We start from the raw sequence: 15052 nt of genomic DNA, 5'->3' as shown, positions 1-15052 counted from the left end.
TCTGTAGCCAAGATAGTGGTGCTCTTTGGGAGGAGGTAGTAACTAGAGGGAGAACACAAGATAATGTTCTGCTTCTTGATCTGGTTAAATGATCCATTCCCTTTGAAAAGTCATCAGGCTATTATTTGTGCCCTTTACTGTAATATGTGCTATCTCTCAATACAAAGTAATAAAACAAAAAATTTTTAAGACCCAATAATGGAAAAAATACAGCATCTTACAAAGAGACACCTACAGAAGTAAAACAAATAAAGATATCTCTTCACAATGTCATTTCGTGCCCTAAAGCCTAAAGAGCAGGAGTTGGAAGATTACAACCACCTGAAAAGACAGCCACTTACTACCCTATGTGTAAGAACACCTCTCAACAAAAGTACCAATATATGTGCTCTAAAATATGAATGAGTATAATTTCAACTTCTCAGCAGAAAAAGCATGAAATAACCACCCCTTTCCAAAGTGAAAAAAAGAAAGACCTGGTGAATATATCTGAAGGGCCATATTGCATAAGGGGTGGGATGATTTGGGGGGCAGTTATTATATTAGTTATTCTTAAATACTTCATTCTAAAACTAATTAAAAGCCCTTGAAAGGGAAGTAGTCTTTTGAAGTTGTTTCTTGTGGTTGAATAGATGGCCTGGGTTTCTGTTCTAAACCAATACAACGTTAATACAGTAGAGCCTATTGTCAATCCTCTCATTACAATGACCTTCCTTTATGCTTTTATAAAATAGCTGCCAGACAATGAGCAATCATTCCTGAGCTGGTCCTTTCAGATACAGATACGGTCTGCCACACATTCAAAGACTCTACTGCCCGATAATGTTATTATAAAAATCCATGGGACCTCCCTGGTGGCACAGTGGTTAAGAATCCGCCTGCCAAATGCAGGGGACACGGGTTCGAGCCCTGGTCCGGGAAGATCCCACATGCCAGGGAGCAACTAGGCCCATGCGCCACAACTACTGAGCCTGTGCTCTAGAGCCCGCAAGCCACAACTACTGAGCCCACATGCCACAACTACTGAAGCCCGCACGCCTAGAGCCCGTGCTCCGCATCAAGAGAAGCCACCACAATGAGAAGCCTGCTCACCGCAACTAGAAAAAGCCTGCACACAGCAACGAAGACCCAACACAGCCAAAAATTAAATTAATAAATAAAATTTTAAAAAATTATAATAAAAAAAATTTTTTAATCCAGATGATTTTTATTTATATTTAATCTATACATATCAGCCCATTTTCTAGATGGAACAAATTATTCAAGTATACTAACATCATTTAGGGACCTATATCTTATTCACTGCAAGTACAGTGGCAGAATATTAGGATATTTATAGCTTTGAAAAGTTTACCTCCAGGAGAATCTAAAATTATTATTTACTACCTGGGCAATTTCTCTAAAACACTGCTCAATTGATACTTCTTATTTATTAAAGAAACACACATATATAGAAAATTTTCAAAACACAAACAAGTTATCACTATTTTTATCACTCAATAGCAAATGCATAGTCACAAGAAACATGACTAAGAATTCATAAAAGCTGTTCCAATTTTCCCAAAACATACAAGATAACTCTCAGGAATTGCATACTAAATTTAAGTAGTAGTTATTCCTCAGCCCAATAAACTCTCTTCCCCCTCTCTCATTCACCTTTATTCATCCTTCATGTCTCAACTTAGAAATTGCTTACTGTTAAAAACCTTTCCTAATCACCCTCCTCAAACTGAGATAAATGATACTCCTACATGTTTCCATAGAATCCTGTTCTTCCCTGGTCCTATAAGTGCATGTGCCAATTATCTTAGACTCTCTCCAAATTATGTAATTGACCAGACAGAGGTTAGAAAATGATGATGAAGTTTAACACAAGGTAAGATAAGATGGCATAGCAAGAGGAGCCAACTCCCTCTCCCTCTCTCTCCCTCTCTCTCCCTCTCTCTCCCTCTCTCTCCCTCTCTCCCTCCCTCTCCGTCTCCCTCTCCCTCTCCCTCTCTCTCTCTCTCTCTCTCTCTCTCTCTCTCTCTCACACACACACACACACACACACACACACACACACAGATGAAATGTTAATTCATTCAGTCACAATTCAACTAGAACATATACTTGTTTGAGAATCCCTCAGGCCAGCAACTCATAAAAAGTATTTATATTGTTCACTTTTTTCCCAAAGATTTAAAAATACCTCAGGCAGTCACAAGTCCAACAGAAGTTTTGGTTCTGATAACTCTGTCACATGCTTTCCCTAAAAATACATGCTCTCCAACCCCCAGGCCATAGACTGGTACCAGTCCGTGGCCTGTTAGAAACCAGGCCACAAAGCAGGAGATGAGCAGCGGGCAAGCAAGTGAAGCTTCATCTATATTTATAGCCGCTCCCCATTGCTCACATTACTGCCTGAGCCCCGCCTCCTGTCAGATCAGCAGCAGCATTAGATTCTCATAGAACGCAAACCCTACTGTGAACTGCGCATGCGAGGGATCTAGGCTGCGCGCTCCTTATGAGAATCTAATGCCTGATGATCTGAGGTGGAGCTGAGGCGGTGATGCTAGCGCTGGGGAGCGGCTGCAGATACAGATTATCGTTAGCAGAGAGATTTGACTGCACAGAGACCATAATAAATCAACTGCCTGCAGACTCATATCAAAACCCTGTCAGTGAGTGGCAAATGACAATTAAGCTGCATCTTATGGAGTAGACTGGACATAAGCAACACACATAAGCAACATTCGGGTGTCACTGTCTCCCATCACCACCGGATGGGACCATCTAGTTGCAGGAAGACAAGCTTAGGGCTCCCACTGATTCTGCATTATTGTGACTTGTATAATTATTTCATTATATATTACAATGTAATAATAATAGAAATAAAGTGCACAATAAATGTAATGCACTTGAATCATCCCAAAACAATCCCTCTACCCCTCCACCCCCACCGCCCAGTCCGTGGAAAAACTATCTTCCAAGAAACTGGTCTCTGGTGCCAAAAAGGTTGGGGACCGCTGCTCTAGAACTTTGTTTATTCACTTATAAGGCCCATCACTGATGTAATAGAGGCAGCACAGTGCTGTGAAAGAGCAGGGCTCTCGAGCTCTCGAACATCGGTTCTACCAGTCACCACCAGCTTTGCGACCTAGAGTAAATTCCTCAACCTCTCTGAACCCTACTTTCCTTAACTATAAAACAGGAATATCTCCTACCTTGCAGCATTGCTATCAGGATGAGAAACAACATATACAATGCATCCAATAAACTACCTGAATCACAAGTGAATAGTTAATTGTTTATTAAAGAAACACACATAGAGATATTTCAAAACACATACGAACTAGCTATCACTCTTCTTCCTCCCACCACGAGATTTTTAATTTTCTAATAAAAGTAAAAACTCCTTTTTTGTAAAAACAAAACTAAACTAAACTAATAACTAACTTTATAATTGTTAAAGATGGTGCATGTGGGTTCATTACACAATTCACCTCTACTTTTGTGTATGTACAAAATCCAATTGAGAGAATTTAGTCACTTCCATTCTTATTGCTTCAATTATTTTAGTTTAAATTAACCAATGGCCCTTCGATAATATTAAGGATCTAACTTCCCCCAGAACCAAAACAAGAAAGAAAAAAAAGTTCCCAAAAGTTAACAAATGGTTTGGAGGGTATGGTTAGCTGAAGCCAGAAATTAAAAAGTCAAATTATACATTCACCATTAATCGTTCTATGCTAAATATATCTGAGAAGAAATCAGGACTCTGACATATAATTTGGAGTCACATCTCCACCATCCAGCCTATCAACAGTGGATTATTCCAGTTACTGCAGTAGAAACTTACTGGACTTCACTGTGCTAGGGACATTGGAAAATAGAAAAATGAGTAAGTTGGGGGTCCTTGTCCACTAGATGCTTCCAATTTTGTGTTACCTCCCAAAATCTCATCCTCATGCCACCCACCCCTTGACTATCACCTGCTGTCTCCCCAGGTCATTCCTCTGCTGCCCTGATCCTCAATTCCCTTACCCCTGTCTTTGTCATGCTTGCTGAGCACAATCTCAAACCACTCACTCCACTCCAGCCATACTAACTTCTTAGCCATTCCTTAAAAACTTCAAGTACACTCCTACCTTCATATTTTCCTGATTCTTGGCCTGAAACAGTCTTCCCCACCTAGATACACAGTATGTTCCCTCACTTTTTTCAGGTGTCTGCTCAGATGAGATCTTCTATGTGACTGCCATAGAAATTCAGCAACCACCCCTGCCAGATACTCCATTATACTGCTTTATTTTACTCCATTATATTTATTACCATCTAACGTATTCCAATTTAGCATCAATTCTAACAAGCATTTTTCTTCCACTGTAAGATAAATTCTGACTTTAGAAATGTTAAAATGAATAAGGTCCTACACTCTTTGACCACCAGGTGGCAGTCATCAGGTGTCATCGTCTCTAAATGAACAACCTTAAAAATAGTTGTTCTTAGTATCAGTTCTTTCGAGCTAGGCCCACTGTTGGCACTACCTGTGCTCAGTCTGCCATTTAAAATGTATCTCTGCACTACAGTGTGCTCAGTCTGACATTTACAATGTATCTCTTGATTTAAATTGAAACAAAAAATCCTATATAGGGAATTCCCTGGTGGTCCGGTAGTTAGGACTCTACACTTTCACTGCCGAGGGCGCAGGTTCAATCCCTGGTGGGGGAACTAAGATCCCACAAGCTGGGCGGTGAAGACAGCTTGATGAAGAGGAAAGAGTAGTAGAGACTTGAAGATGGAAGGTCTGGACCTGGAGTTCTGGTCCCTCAGTTGTGTGACTCTGCAAAAACCACTGAGTCTCTCTGGATGTCAGTTTCTTAAGATCTACCCCGTCTACCTTACAAGTTGTTCTAAGGATCAAAATGAGACAACATATGTAAAAGGATTCTGTAAATATAACACATCACTGATATCCATTTATTCATCTGACAAATATTCACTGAGCATCTGCAATATTCTAGACTCTAAGGTTTCAGAGGAGAACAAGACTGGCAAGGTTCCTGCTCTCATAAAACTTGCATTCTTGTAGGTGGGAGACAGATAATAAACAGATAAATGGACAAGAATTTCCAACAGTGACAAATGCTCTAAAAAAACACAAAACAGGGTGATGTAAATAAGAGTGGAAAGGGAATTACTTTAGATAGAATAGTCATAGAAGGCCTGGCTGAAGTGACATAGCTCAGACTTCAAAGGAGTATTCAGCCAAGTGAAGAAGAGGGGAAACAGGTGCTGCAGCATAAGGAACAAGACAAGTTTGGCACTGGAAAAATGAGGTAAGCCTGGAACACAATGAGTGAGGAAAACTGTTAGCAGATGAGGTTGAAAAGGTGGACAGGGGCCAAATCCAGGATGGTCTTGGACTGTTAAAAGGATATTATCAGTACCAAAAATCTCTTCTTTTTATCAACATGGCCGAATAAATTGAGCCATTTATGCAAATATCTAGTGTACCCATTATCAAAAGTAGGACATTTCCAACTTTCTAACTGAGCAATGCTATCGCCAAAAAACAAGTGGAAGGAGCCTATGCAATGGCCCTAGACATAAAATTCTTAACAACAACATACAAAGGTATCATTTATTATGATGTTTGGTAAGTCAAACAGTCAAAAACCTCGACAGGGGACTTCCCTGGTGGCGCAGTGGTTCAGAATCCACCTGCCAATGCAGGGGACACAGGTCCAAGCCCTGGTCCGGGAAGATCCCACATGCCGCGGAGCAACTAAGCCCGTGCGCCACAACTACTGAGCCTGCGCTCTAGAGCCCATGAGCCACAACTACTGAGCTCGTGTGCCACAACTACTGAAGCCCACGTGCCTAGAGCCCGTGCTCTGCAACAAAGAGAAGCTACCGGGATGAGAAGCCCACACACCGCAACAAAGAGTAGCCCCTGCTCACCGCAACTAGAGAAAGCCGGTGTGCAGCAACGAACACCCAACACAGCCAAAAATAAAATTAGTTAATTATTTTTTCAAAACCTCAATAGTAATAGAAGTGACAAAATTATAGAATGATTTTTTAAAAAACACACAAGTTTTTAACAGAAAAAATATCATTTCACTCAGCAAATATTTATCAAGCACGTACTTTGTGCCAGGCATGCTCTAAGCACTAGAGATACAACAATGAACAAATCAATGAAGATTTAAGCAATAACTGAGCAGAAGATTTAACTGTAGAATTATCATAACACCAAAACTGAACTTCAACTTTTTTTTTTTTTCTTTTTTTTTTTTGCAGTACGCGGGCCTGTCACTGTTGTGACCTCTTCCGTTGCGGAGCACAGGCTCTGGACGTGCAGGCTCAGAGGCCATGGCTCACGGGTGCAGTTGCTCCGCGGCATGTGGGATCTTCCCAGACCAGGGCATGAACCCGTGTCCCCTGCATTGGCAGGCAGACTCTCAACCACTGCGCCACCAGGGAAGCCCCAACTTATTTTATGTCTCAGCATTTTCTAAAATAGGAGTTATAGGCTTAGTCATATGTACCTGTCAAAAAGCCAACTTACCAAGGAATTCTTAATCACTTCACTCCTATAAAATTCTGGAAAAGAAGAAAAAGAACAGTAAGTGACATGGAAGAAAATAAGCTCACTAACTCTTAATCCAACAAATTTTTTAACATATGCTCTAGTAAAAACACTTAAAACATTTTCAAGGGATCTATTCTCTACATATATTTATCTGTAAAAATTTAAATTAAAATAGAAATAATGATTAAATAAAAGTTTTTTTAAACTGAAGGATAGTTGATTTACAATGTTGTGTTAGTTTCCGGTATATAGCGAAGTGATTCAGTTGTACGTATATATACATATTCTTTTTCATATTCTTTTCCCATTATGGTTTATTATAGGATATTGAATATAGTTCCCTGTGCTACACACAGTAGGACCTTCTTATTTTAAATTAAATGTTTTAAAGGGAAAAAAACATTAGTAAAGAAAGGTCAAAATCTGTTAAGATTTAATTTAGTGATTTTTCCCTTACTGGCTCCTTTTACCCCAGATTCTAAGGTAAGCCCTTAAAAACTCAGAGTTCATTCTCCCTTACCAACTGCCATTGTCTACAGCCAATTCTATACTCTCTGTTTTTCTCAAACATCTCCAATAATTATCCATTGTAGTACTGTGGAAAGAACACTCATCTAGCAACCAGGGAACCTAAGTTCTAGTTCTACTTGTCATTAACATTCTGCTTCTCATTTCCTTGAGCCCATTTCTTCATTAGACAATTCTGACAATCAGACTAATAACCAAGGTCCTCTAAGCACTAAACGTTCATGATTCTACAAACCTTCATTAACGTTGTAAATGTTACAAAACCTGAAGATACAATCAAAAGAGAGACTGTATCAGAGGTTCAGACAGACATTCTTTTTTGTTTTTTACATCTTTATTGGAATATAATTGCTTTACAATGGTGTGCTAGTTTCTGCTGTATAACAAAGTGAATCAGTTATACATATACATATGTTCCCATATCTCTTCCCTCTTGCATCTCCCTCCCTCCCACCCTCCCTATCCCACCTCTCTAGGTGGTCACAAAGCACCGAGCTGATCTCCCTGTGCTATGCGGCTGCTTCCCACTAGCTATCTATTTTACGTTTGGTAGTGTGTATATGTCCATGCCACTCTCTCACTTTGTCACAGCTTACCCTTCCCCCTCCCCATATCCTCAAGTCCATTCTCTAGTAGGTCTGTGTCTTTATTCCTGTTTTACCCCTAGGTTCTTCATGACATTTTTTTTTCTTAAATTCCATATATATGTGTCAGCATACGGTATTTGTCTTTCTCTTTCTGACTTACTTCACTCTGTATGACAGACTCTAGGTCTATCCACCTCATTACAAATAGCTCAATTTCATTTCTTTTTATGGCTGAGTAATATTCCATTGTATATATGTGCCACATCTTCTTTATCCATTCATCCAATGATGGACACTTAGGTTGTTTCCGTCTCCTGGCTATTGTAAATAGAGGTGCAATGAACATTTTGGTACATGACGCTTTTTGAATTATGGTTTTCTCAGGGTATATGCCCAGTAGTGGGATTGCTGGGTCATACGGTAGTTCTATTTGTAGTTTTTTAAGGAACATCCACAGTGGCTGTACCAATTCACATTCCCACCAGCAGTGCAAGAGTGTTCCCTTTTCTCCACACCCTCTCCAGCATTTATTGTTTCTAGATTTTTTGATAATGGCCATTCTGACTGGTGTGAGATGATATCTCATTGTAGTTTTGATTTGCATTTCTCTAATGATTAATGATGTTGAGCATTCTTTCATGTGTTTGTTGGCAGTCTGTATATCTTCTTTGGAGAAATGTCTATTTAGGTCTTCTGCCCATTTTTGGACTGGGTTGTTTGTTGTTTTGTTATTGAGCTGCATGAGCTGCTTATAAATTTTGGAGATTAATCCTTTGTCGGTTGCTTCATTTTCAAATATTTTCTCCCATTCTGAGGGTTGTCTTTTGGTCTTGTTTATGGTTTCCTTTGCTGTGCAAAAGCTTTGAAGTTTCATTAGGTCCCATTTGTTTATTTTTGTTTTTATTTCCATTTCTCTGGGAGGTGGGTCAGAAAGGATCTTGCTGTGATTTATGTCATAGAGTGTTCTGCCTGTTTTCCTCTAAGAGTTTGATAGTTTCTGGCCTTACATTTAGGTCTTTAATACATTTTGAGCTTATTTTTGTGTATGGTGTTAGGGAGTGATCTAATCGCATACTTTTACATGTACCTGTCCAGTTTTCCCAGCACCACTTATTGAAGAGGCTGTACATTCTCCACTGTACATTCCTGCCTCCTTTATCAAAGATAAGGTGACCATATGTGCGTGGGTTTATCTCTGGTCTTTCTATCCTGTTCCATTGCCATGTTCTTGGATTGGAAGAATCAACATTGTGAAAATGACTCTACTACCCAAAGCAATCTACAGATTCAATGCAATCCCTATCAAACTACCACTGGCATTTTTCACAGAATTAGAACAAAAAATTTCACAATTTGTATGGAAACACAAAAGACCCTGAATAGCCAAAGCAATACTGAGAACGAAAAACGGAGCTGGAGGAATTAGGCTCCCTGACTTCAGACTATACTACAAAGCTACAGTAATCAAGACAGTGTGGTACTGGCACAAAAACAGACAGACATTCTTAACAACCCTCCAACATTCCCTCTGCTGACCCTGCCGAAGTCACTTCCGTGGTGCTCTGTCAATGCAGAGCCTACAAGGACCCTGTATCCTTATGTTGCTATAGGGAAATATTTTCCAAGGGTGATGTACATACCACTGATATATGAGACCATTTTAGGTGATACATGAACAAACTTTATTTTTTTCTAACATATTGAAATGTATGTCTCATCTATCCAACCCCTAATTGTAAGCTCCATAAGGGCAGTAACATTTTTGTGTAACTGTTGTCTCCTCAGCATGTAAAACTATTCCTGGCACAGGGTAGGCACTCAATAAATTTTTTCTTGAATCAACAACTTCATAGATTATGCTTAGACATGAGTTTAGACATACTGAACTTTTAAAAATATGTTAAGTATGTTAAATATGTTAAATATGTTAAGTAGCATCGAAGACAGTGAAACTTGTTGAAGTAGTCCACAGGACTGAAGTTTGGGAACCATCAAGCAGTAAAGGAAAAGTGGACCTGGATATAAAATTCTTATGGGCAAGCTCTCTTGGTTAAAATGTTTCTTTCCAAAACATACCATCTACACTACTTTATGCTTATCTTCCCTTAAAAAATTAATAATAATAAGGATAATCATTCTATTTTGTGGTGAGATAGTCACAATGAGTGAAAAAAACAGGTTCTATGAGAGAATTTACAACAGGATCCAAAGTTTTACAATTATGTTTACAACATTTATTTTAGGTGATAGGGTTGGGCTGCTTTTATTTTTTGCTTGGCAGTTTTCTAATTTTCCTATTTTGCACAATTATTTTAATTAAGAGAAGGGATAATTCTAATTGTTTTTAAAAGGAAACTTCTATTGATGAACATTTAAGTTACTGCTAATTTTTGGATATTTCAAGTAATATTATAAATAATCTTTGAAAGACATATACCCTAAGACACTTGAATCTATAAGATAAACTTTTAGAAGTAAAATTGCAAGATAAAAGGAAAAATACAGTTTGAATTTGACAGATATTGCCAAATTGTTCTCTAAAAATGTACCACTTTACAACCCCACTTAACACTAGGCAACCCTAAGTATTATTCTTTTCATTTTTTCCCAAATGGTTCACCAATGCCGATCATAAATTGACTACATAAATGTACATATGTATGTATGTGTGTATATATATATGTTCTTTTTTTAATATGCATACATATACTCTAATTTATATGTACCAAATATGTTATTAGAAAAAAAAAGACTTTGTGCTAAAAATGTGTTGTTTGTTATTACAAGGTACTTTCACTTAATACATTTTTGTATTTAATACACTTTTGTATTGTCTGAATTTGCTGCAAGTAGGTAACACTTTTAAAATCAGTGAAAAAAATTAAGATATTCCTCTTCCCTTGTGAGAGAGAATTCCTCAGCTTAATCTATAAAGTGTCTAAATTAAACAGTCCCCAAAATATGTATCTCCAGCTCTAAGAAGATGAACAGCATCATTATTTCTTCCAAAACTTTGCTGATTAACTGTATATATAAATGAAACGAAACAATTTGCCTTCTCCATTAGATCCTCAAAATGGACTTGCTAATTTAAATAGATAGAGGTCAACAAAGGAGCCATACAGTTTGGAAAGGAATCACTGAGTCTGAGGTAATTTCTAAAGTGTTAAATGTGGGCCTACACTGTCTATCACTCTGTTACACTTACATTATTGTCAATGAAATTAGCAGCATGGCGCACAACAGAATAGAGAATTTAGGAAAATTTAGAGTAAAAAAATAGTTCGGTCCCCCAGTGTACCATGTGTAAGCTTGACCCTGGACAAGTCAATTAACTTATCTGGGCCATAGTTTCTTCACCTTTCACAGGAGAATGACACCTAGAAAATAACAGGGCTGTTATGAGGCTCAAATGAAATAGTGAATACTTTATAAGCTGTAATTTTTATTAATACAATTCTATGAATTTTTATTAACTCGACTTGAGCAAAACTATTAGACATGTAAATTTTCAAAAAGAATGTAAATTTTCAAAAAGATATCATCCAAGACTAGCTCTACATGAAAGGGTCTATTAGATACAAATGCTTCTCTATCCATGCTAAGACCTAAACAAACAAAGCAAGGAGAGATTGCAGAACATGGTTCCAATGGCATGTTTTGGCTGTTGTACAGCATTCCATTTATTCAACAAATGCTTTTTTAGTATCTCAACCTCACTCATAATAGAAGAAATACAAACTTTAACTCTACTATGAAACTATTTTTCACCTATCAGATTGGCAAAATTTCAGAAGTCTGACTGCACAGTCTGTTGGTCAGGCTGTGGGAAAAAGGGTACCTGTACCTAGCAAGTGGGAATGTCAACAACGGCAGTTTTACAATATCTATCAGAACTCTAAGTACACATTCTCTTTGCACTTCCACTCTTTGGAATTTACCCTATAGCCATACTAGCACTCATACAAAATAATGTATACCAATGAAATTGTTCACTGCAGTACTGTGTGTATAGCAAAAGCCTGGAACAACCTAAATGTCTACCAATAGGAGCCAATTAAATAAATTATGGTACATCTGTTCAATGCAAAACTAAAAAGAAACAAAAGAAAATTAGAGAAGCTCTCTACGAAATAATATGGAAAAACATCTAAATTATATTAAGTAAAAAATACAAGGCACAGGGCTTCCCTGGTGGCGCAGGGGTTGAGAGTCCGCGTGCTAATGCAGGGGACACGGGTTCATGCCCCAGTCCGGGAAGATCCCACGTGCCGTGGAGCGGCTAGGCCCGAGAGCCATGGCCGCTGAGCCTGCGCGTCCGGAGCCTGTGCTCCGCAACAGGAGAGGCCACAACAGTGAGAGGCCCGTGTACTGCAAAAAAATAAAATAATACAAGGCACAGATACATACATACATACATACATATATATATATATATATATATAAAAAAAAATTTGGTACTATTTTTACTTGCATTTGCATAAGGAATCTCAGTAAAGGTAAACAACGGTGGGGTGAAAAACTAGGGAGATGGGACAGGTGAAAGGAAGATTTTAATATAAACCTTTACGTATATTTTGAACTATGTACGGCATTAGCTAGTCAAAAAGTTAAATGAAAATATTTGGGGGCTTACTTTGTGCCAAGCATTGTTCCAAGTACTGGAAATAGTGTAGTGAACAAAACTGACCTAAAAATTTCTGCCCATATGGAGCTTACATTCTAGTGAAGAGGACACGCATTAGCCAAATAATTAAACATACAGTTATGTCAGACAATCGGGAGTACTGTGGAGAAAAATAAAGCACAAAAGACAGAGAGGAGAATAGTCACAATTTTAAAAAGGGGTTAGTCAGTGATCAAGGAGAGTTTCTCTGAGAAAACATTTGGATTTAAGACCTGAAAGAAGGCAGAGGAGCTAGTCATGTGGCTATCAGGAGGAAAGAGTGCCCAGGCCAAAGAAACAGCCAGTGCAGAGGCCTTTAAACTGAAGTCAACTTGATGAATTCAAGGAACAGCAACAAGGGCAGTTGGGTGGGAACAGAGACAGCTAGAAGAGTAGAAGGAGGTCACAGACGGCCATATCATGAAAGGCCTAAGAAACCAAAAGAACTTTAGCTTTTACTCTGAATGAAATGAGAAGCCACTGGAGGGTTTTGAGGGGAGGAATAACATGACCTCACTTTGATTTTAATAGGATCTGGGTTGAGATCACACTAGAAAGAGTGAGTGGGCAGGCAGACCTGTTAGAAGTCTACTTCAACAAACTCAGGCAAGAGATGATAGTGGTTTGGAGGTAGTAAGAAGGGAAAAGATTATGGATACAATTTGGTAGTAAGAACCAAAAGCATTTGCTGAAAGATGGAATGTGGAATATAAAAGAGGACAATCCAGGATGATTCCAAGGTTTTTGGCCAAAGAAATAGAAGGACAGAGTTGTCATTTTCTGATAAAAGGACGAATACAGGAGGTAGATCAGAGCTGGAACATCAGAATCTCAGTGCTGAGTATATCAAGTTTAAGGTATCTACCAGACTCCAAATGGAGATGTAGAGTAGGCAATTGAATACAGGAGCATGAGTTCAGGGGGGAGGCTGAAGCTAAAGATATACATTTGTGAGTTGTTAGGGTGATAAGTGATATTTAAAACTATGAGACATTCATGAGATCACCAAATTGGATTATATAGAGGTTGTCTTCTAATGTATTCAAAATAACTGGTTGGTATTCCAGGAAAGGACAGGCGCTCACATTTCATGGGTGAGAAAATAACTGTGGCTGAAGAACAAACTTGATTTTACACAACTTCCAAGTTTAAGAGGGAACCAGGATTAGAACATTGCTCCTCATCCATTAACACAAGGCTTTGTTCTCTGGGAATGTAATAAATGGTGTTCGATTTGAACTACCTGAAAAATAGACCATCTCCTAAGAGCATTAAAAAAATGTCAAAAATCAAAAAAACTCACACGTAACTTCTTATGCTCTCCTGTGAATTCAGCTGAAATAAAAGAATAACTTAGAAATCAGCATTTCAGATATTCTTCTAATTAAAAAAAAAACTTCTTTTGAAACTGAGAAATGATGCCACTAGACAGGTGGTACAGGTGGCTTTGTAAGAAAAGCCCAGAGGCCTTCCATCGTGGTCATCCTACACCAAGGGCCACATAATGATCATGCAATGAATATTCATGTTTATCATCACAGGTCCAAGAACATAAGGTGGTATTAATTAGTTTACTAAGGAAAGAGCTTCCTGGCTCCTCCTATGGTAGTTAAAAGTTATAGAGCATAACATGTGGGCCCAAAAAGAAGACATAATAGACTTCATTCAACCATGACATTTTGGAGCAGTAGGAAGTCATCAGTCCTCTCATTTTAGAGATAAATTAGCTAACGGCACGCAAGAGGAACTAAATGCCCTAGCCAAACGGCTTGCCGATTAGTGACAGACTCAATACCACTACTAGACACGGGACTTCCCTGTGGTCTGAAACCAACAATTCCCTGTGTTAACAATCATTTTATTGAAATAACTTCAAGAAACAGTCCTTAATAACTTCTAAGCTCAAGAAATAAACAGAGCTAGAGAAGAAGACAAAAAAAAAAAAACAGGAACAAAAAAAAATCACTTTGCTTTCATCGTATCTCTTAGACAAGTTTTTTTCCCTTTTTTTATATTTTTATTTATTTATTTTGGCTGCGCAGGGTCTTAGTTGTGGCATGCGGGATCTTTGTTGGGGCATGCGGACTTCTTAATTGCAGCATGCATGCAGGATCTAGTTCCCCAACCAGGGATCAAACCCGGGCCCCCTGCATTGGGAGAATGGAGTCTCACCCACTGGACCACCAGGGAAGTCCCCTCTTAGACAAGTTTTCAACATCATGGTCATCAACCAGTCCCATGACTACTCTTTTTGGAAACTACGATTATGCTTGTTGACATTACAATTCCAATAATAATTGCTATCATTTACCAAATACCTAAAATGTACCAAGTTCAATATTAGTAACTATTATCAGAGATAATAATGGAGCAAGGACACAGAAGTTCTAACCAAGATAATAACCAAGAACTAATTATATAGAAACCTATCAAAAATGTGAAGTACTCTGGCACTGTCATATATTACTAGTGATAAAACCAATTAGTGAGCAGCAGACCAAACACATTAAGATCTGCAAAAATGCTTACACCCTTCGGACAAATAGTGACCAAACTTTCATTTTTCTTCTGGACACATAGGAAGACAACATTTCTCAGTCCCCTGTTCATCTAAAAAGGATGATGCAACTGACATACAGCTAATGGAATGTTGTGGAATTCGTGTGGACCATTTCCATTAAAAAAATCTCC

General features: G+C 38.3%; 1 protein-coding gene across 1 annotated transcript in view; it reads right to left on the bottom strand.

The window, feature by feature from the left end:
* The window catches only part of UVRAG (UV radiation resistance associated), a 352887-nt gene that overhangs the window by 264670 nt on the left and 73165 nt on the right, over positions 1–15052 (bottom strand). Inside the window, 1 exon segment of the mRNA XM_067750404.1 lies at positions 6557–6591. Coding sequence (XP_067606505.1) covers positions 6557–6591 — 35 coding nt within the window.

The sequence above is a fragment of the Pseudorca crassidens genome, chromosome 9 (genome assembly GCF_039906515.1).
Source record: "Pseudorca crassidens isolate mPseCra1 chromosome 9, mPseCra1.hap1, whole genome shotgun sequence".
Taxonomy (NCBI): domain Eukaryota; kingdom Metazoa; phylum Chordata; class Mammalia; order Artiodactyla; family Delphinidae; genus Pseudorca; species Pseudorca crassidens.
Note: the sequence above shows the minus strand (reverse complement) of the source record. Positions and strands in the feature narration are given on the sequence as shown.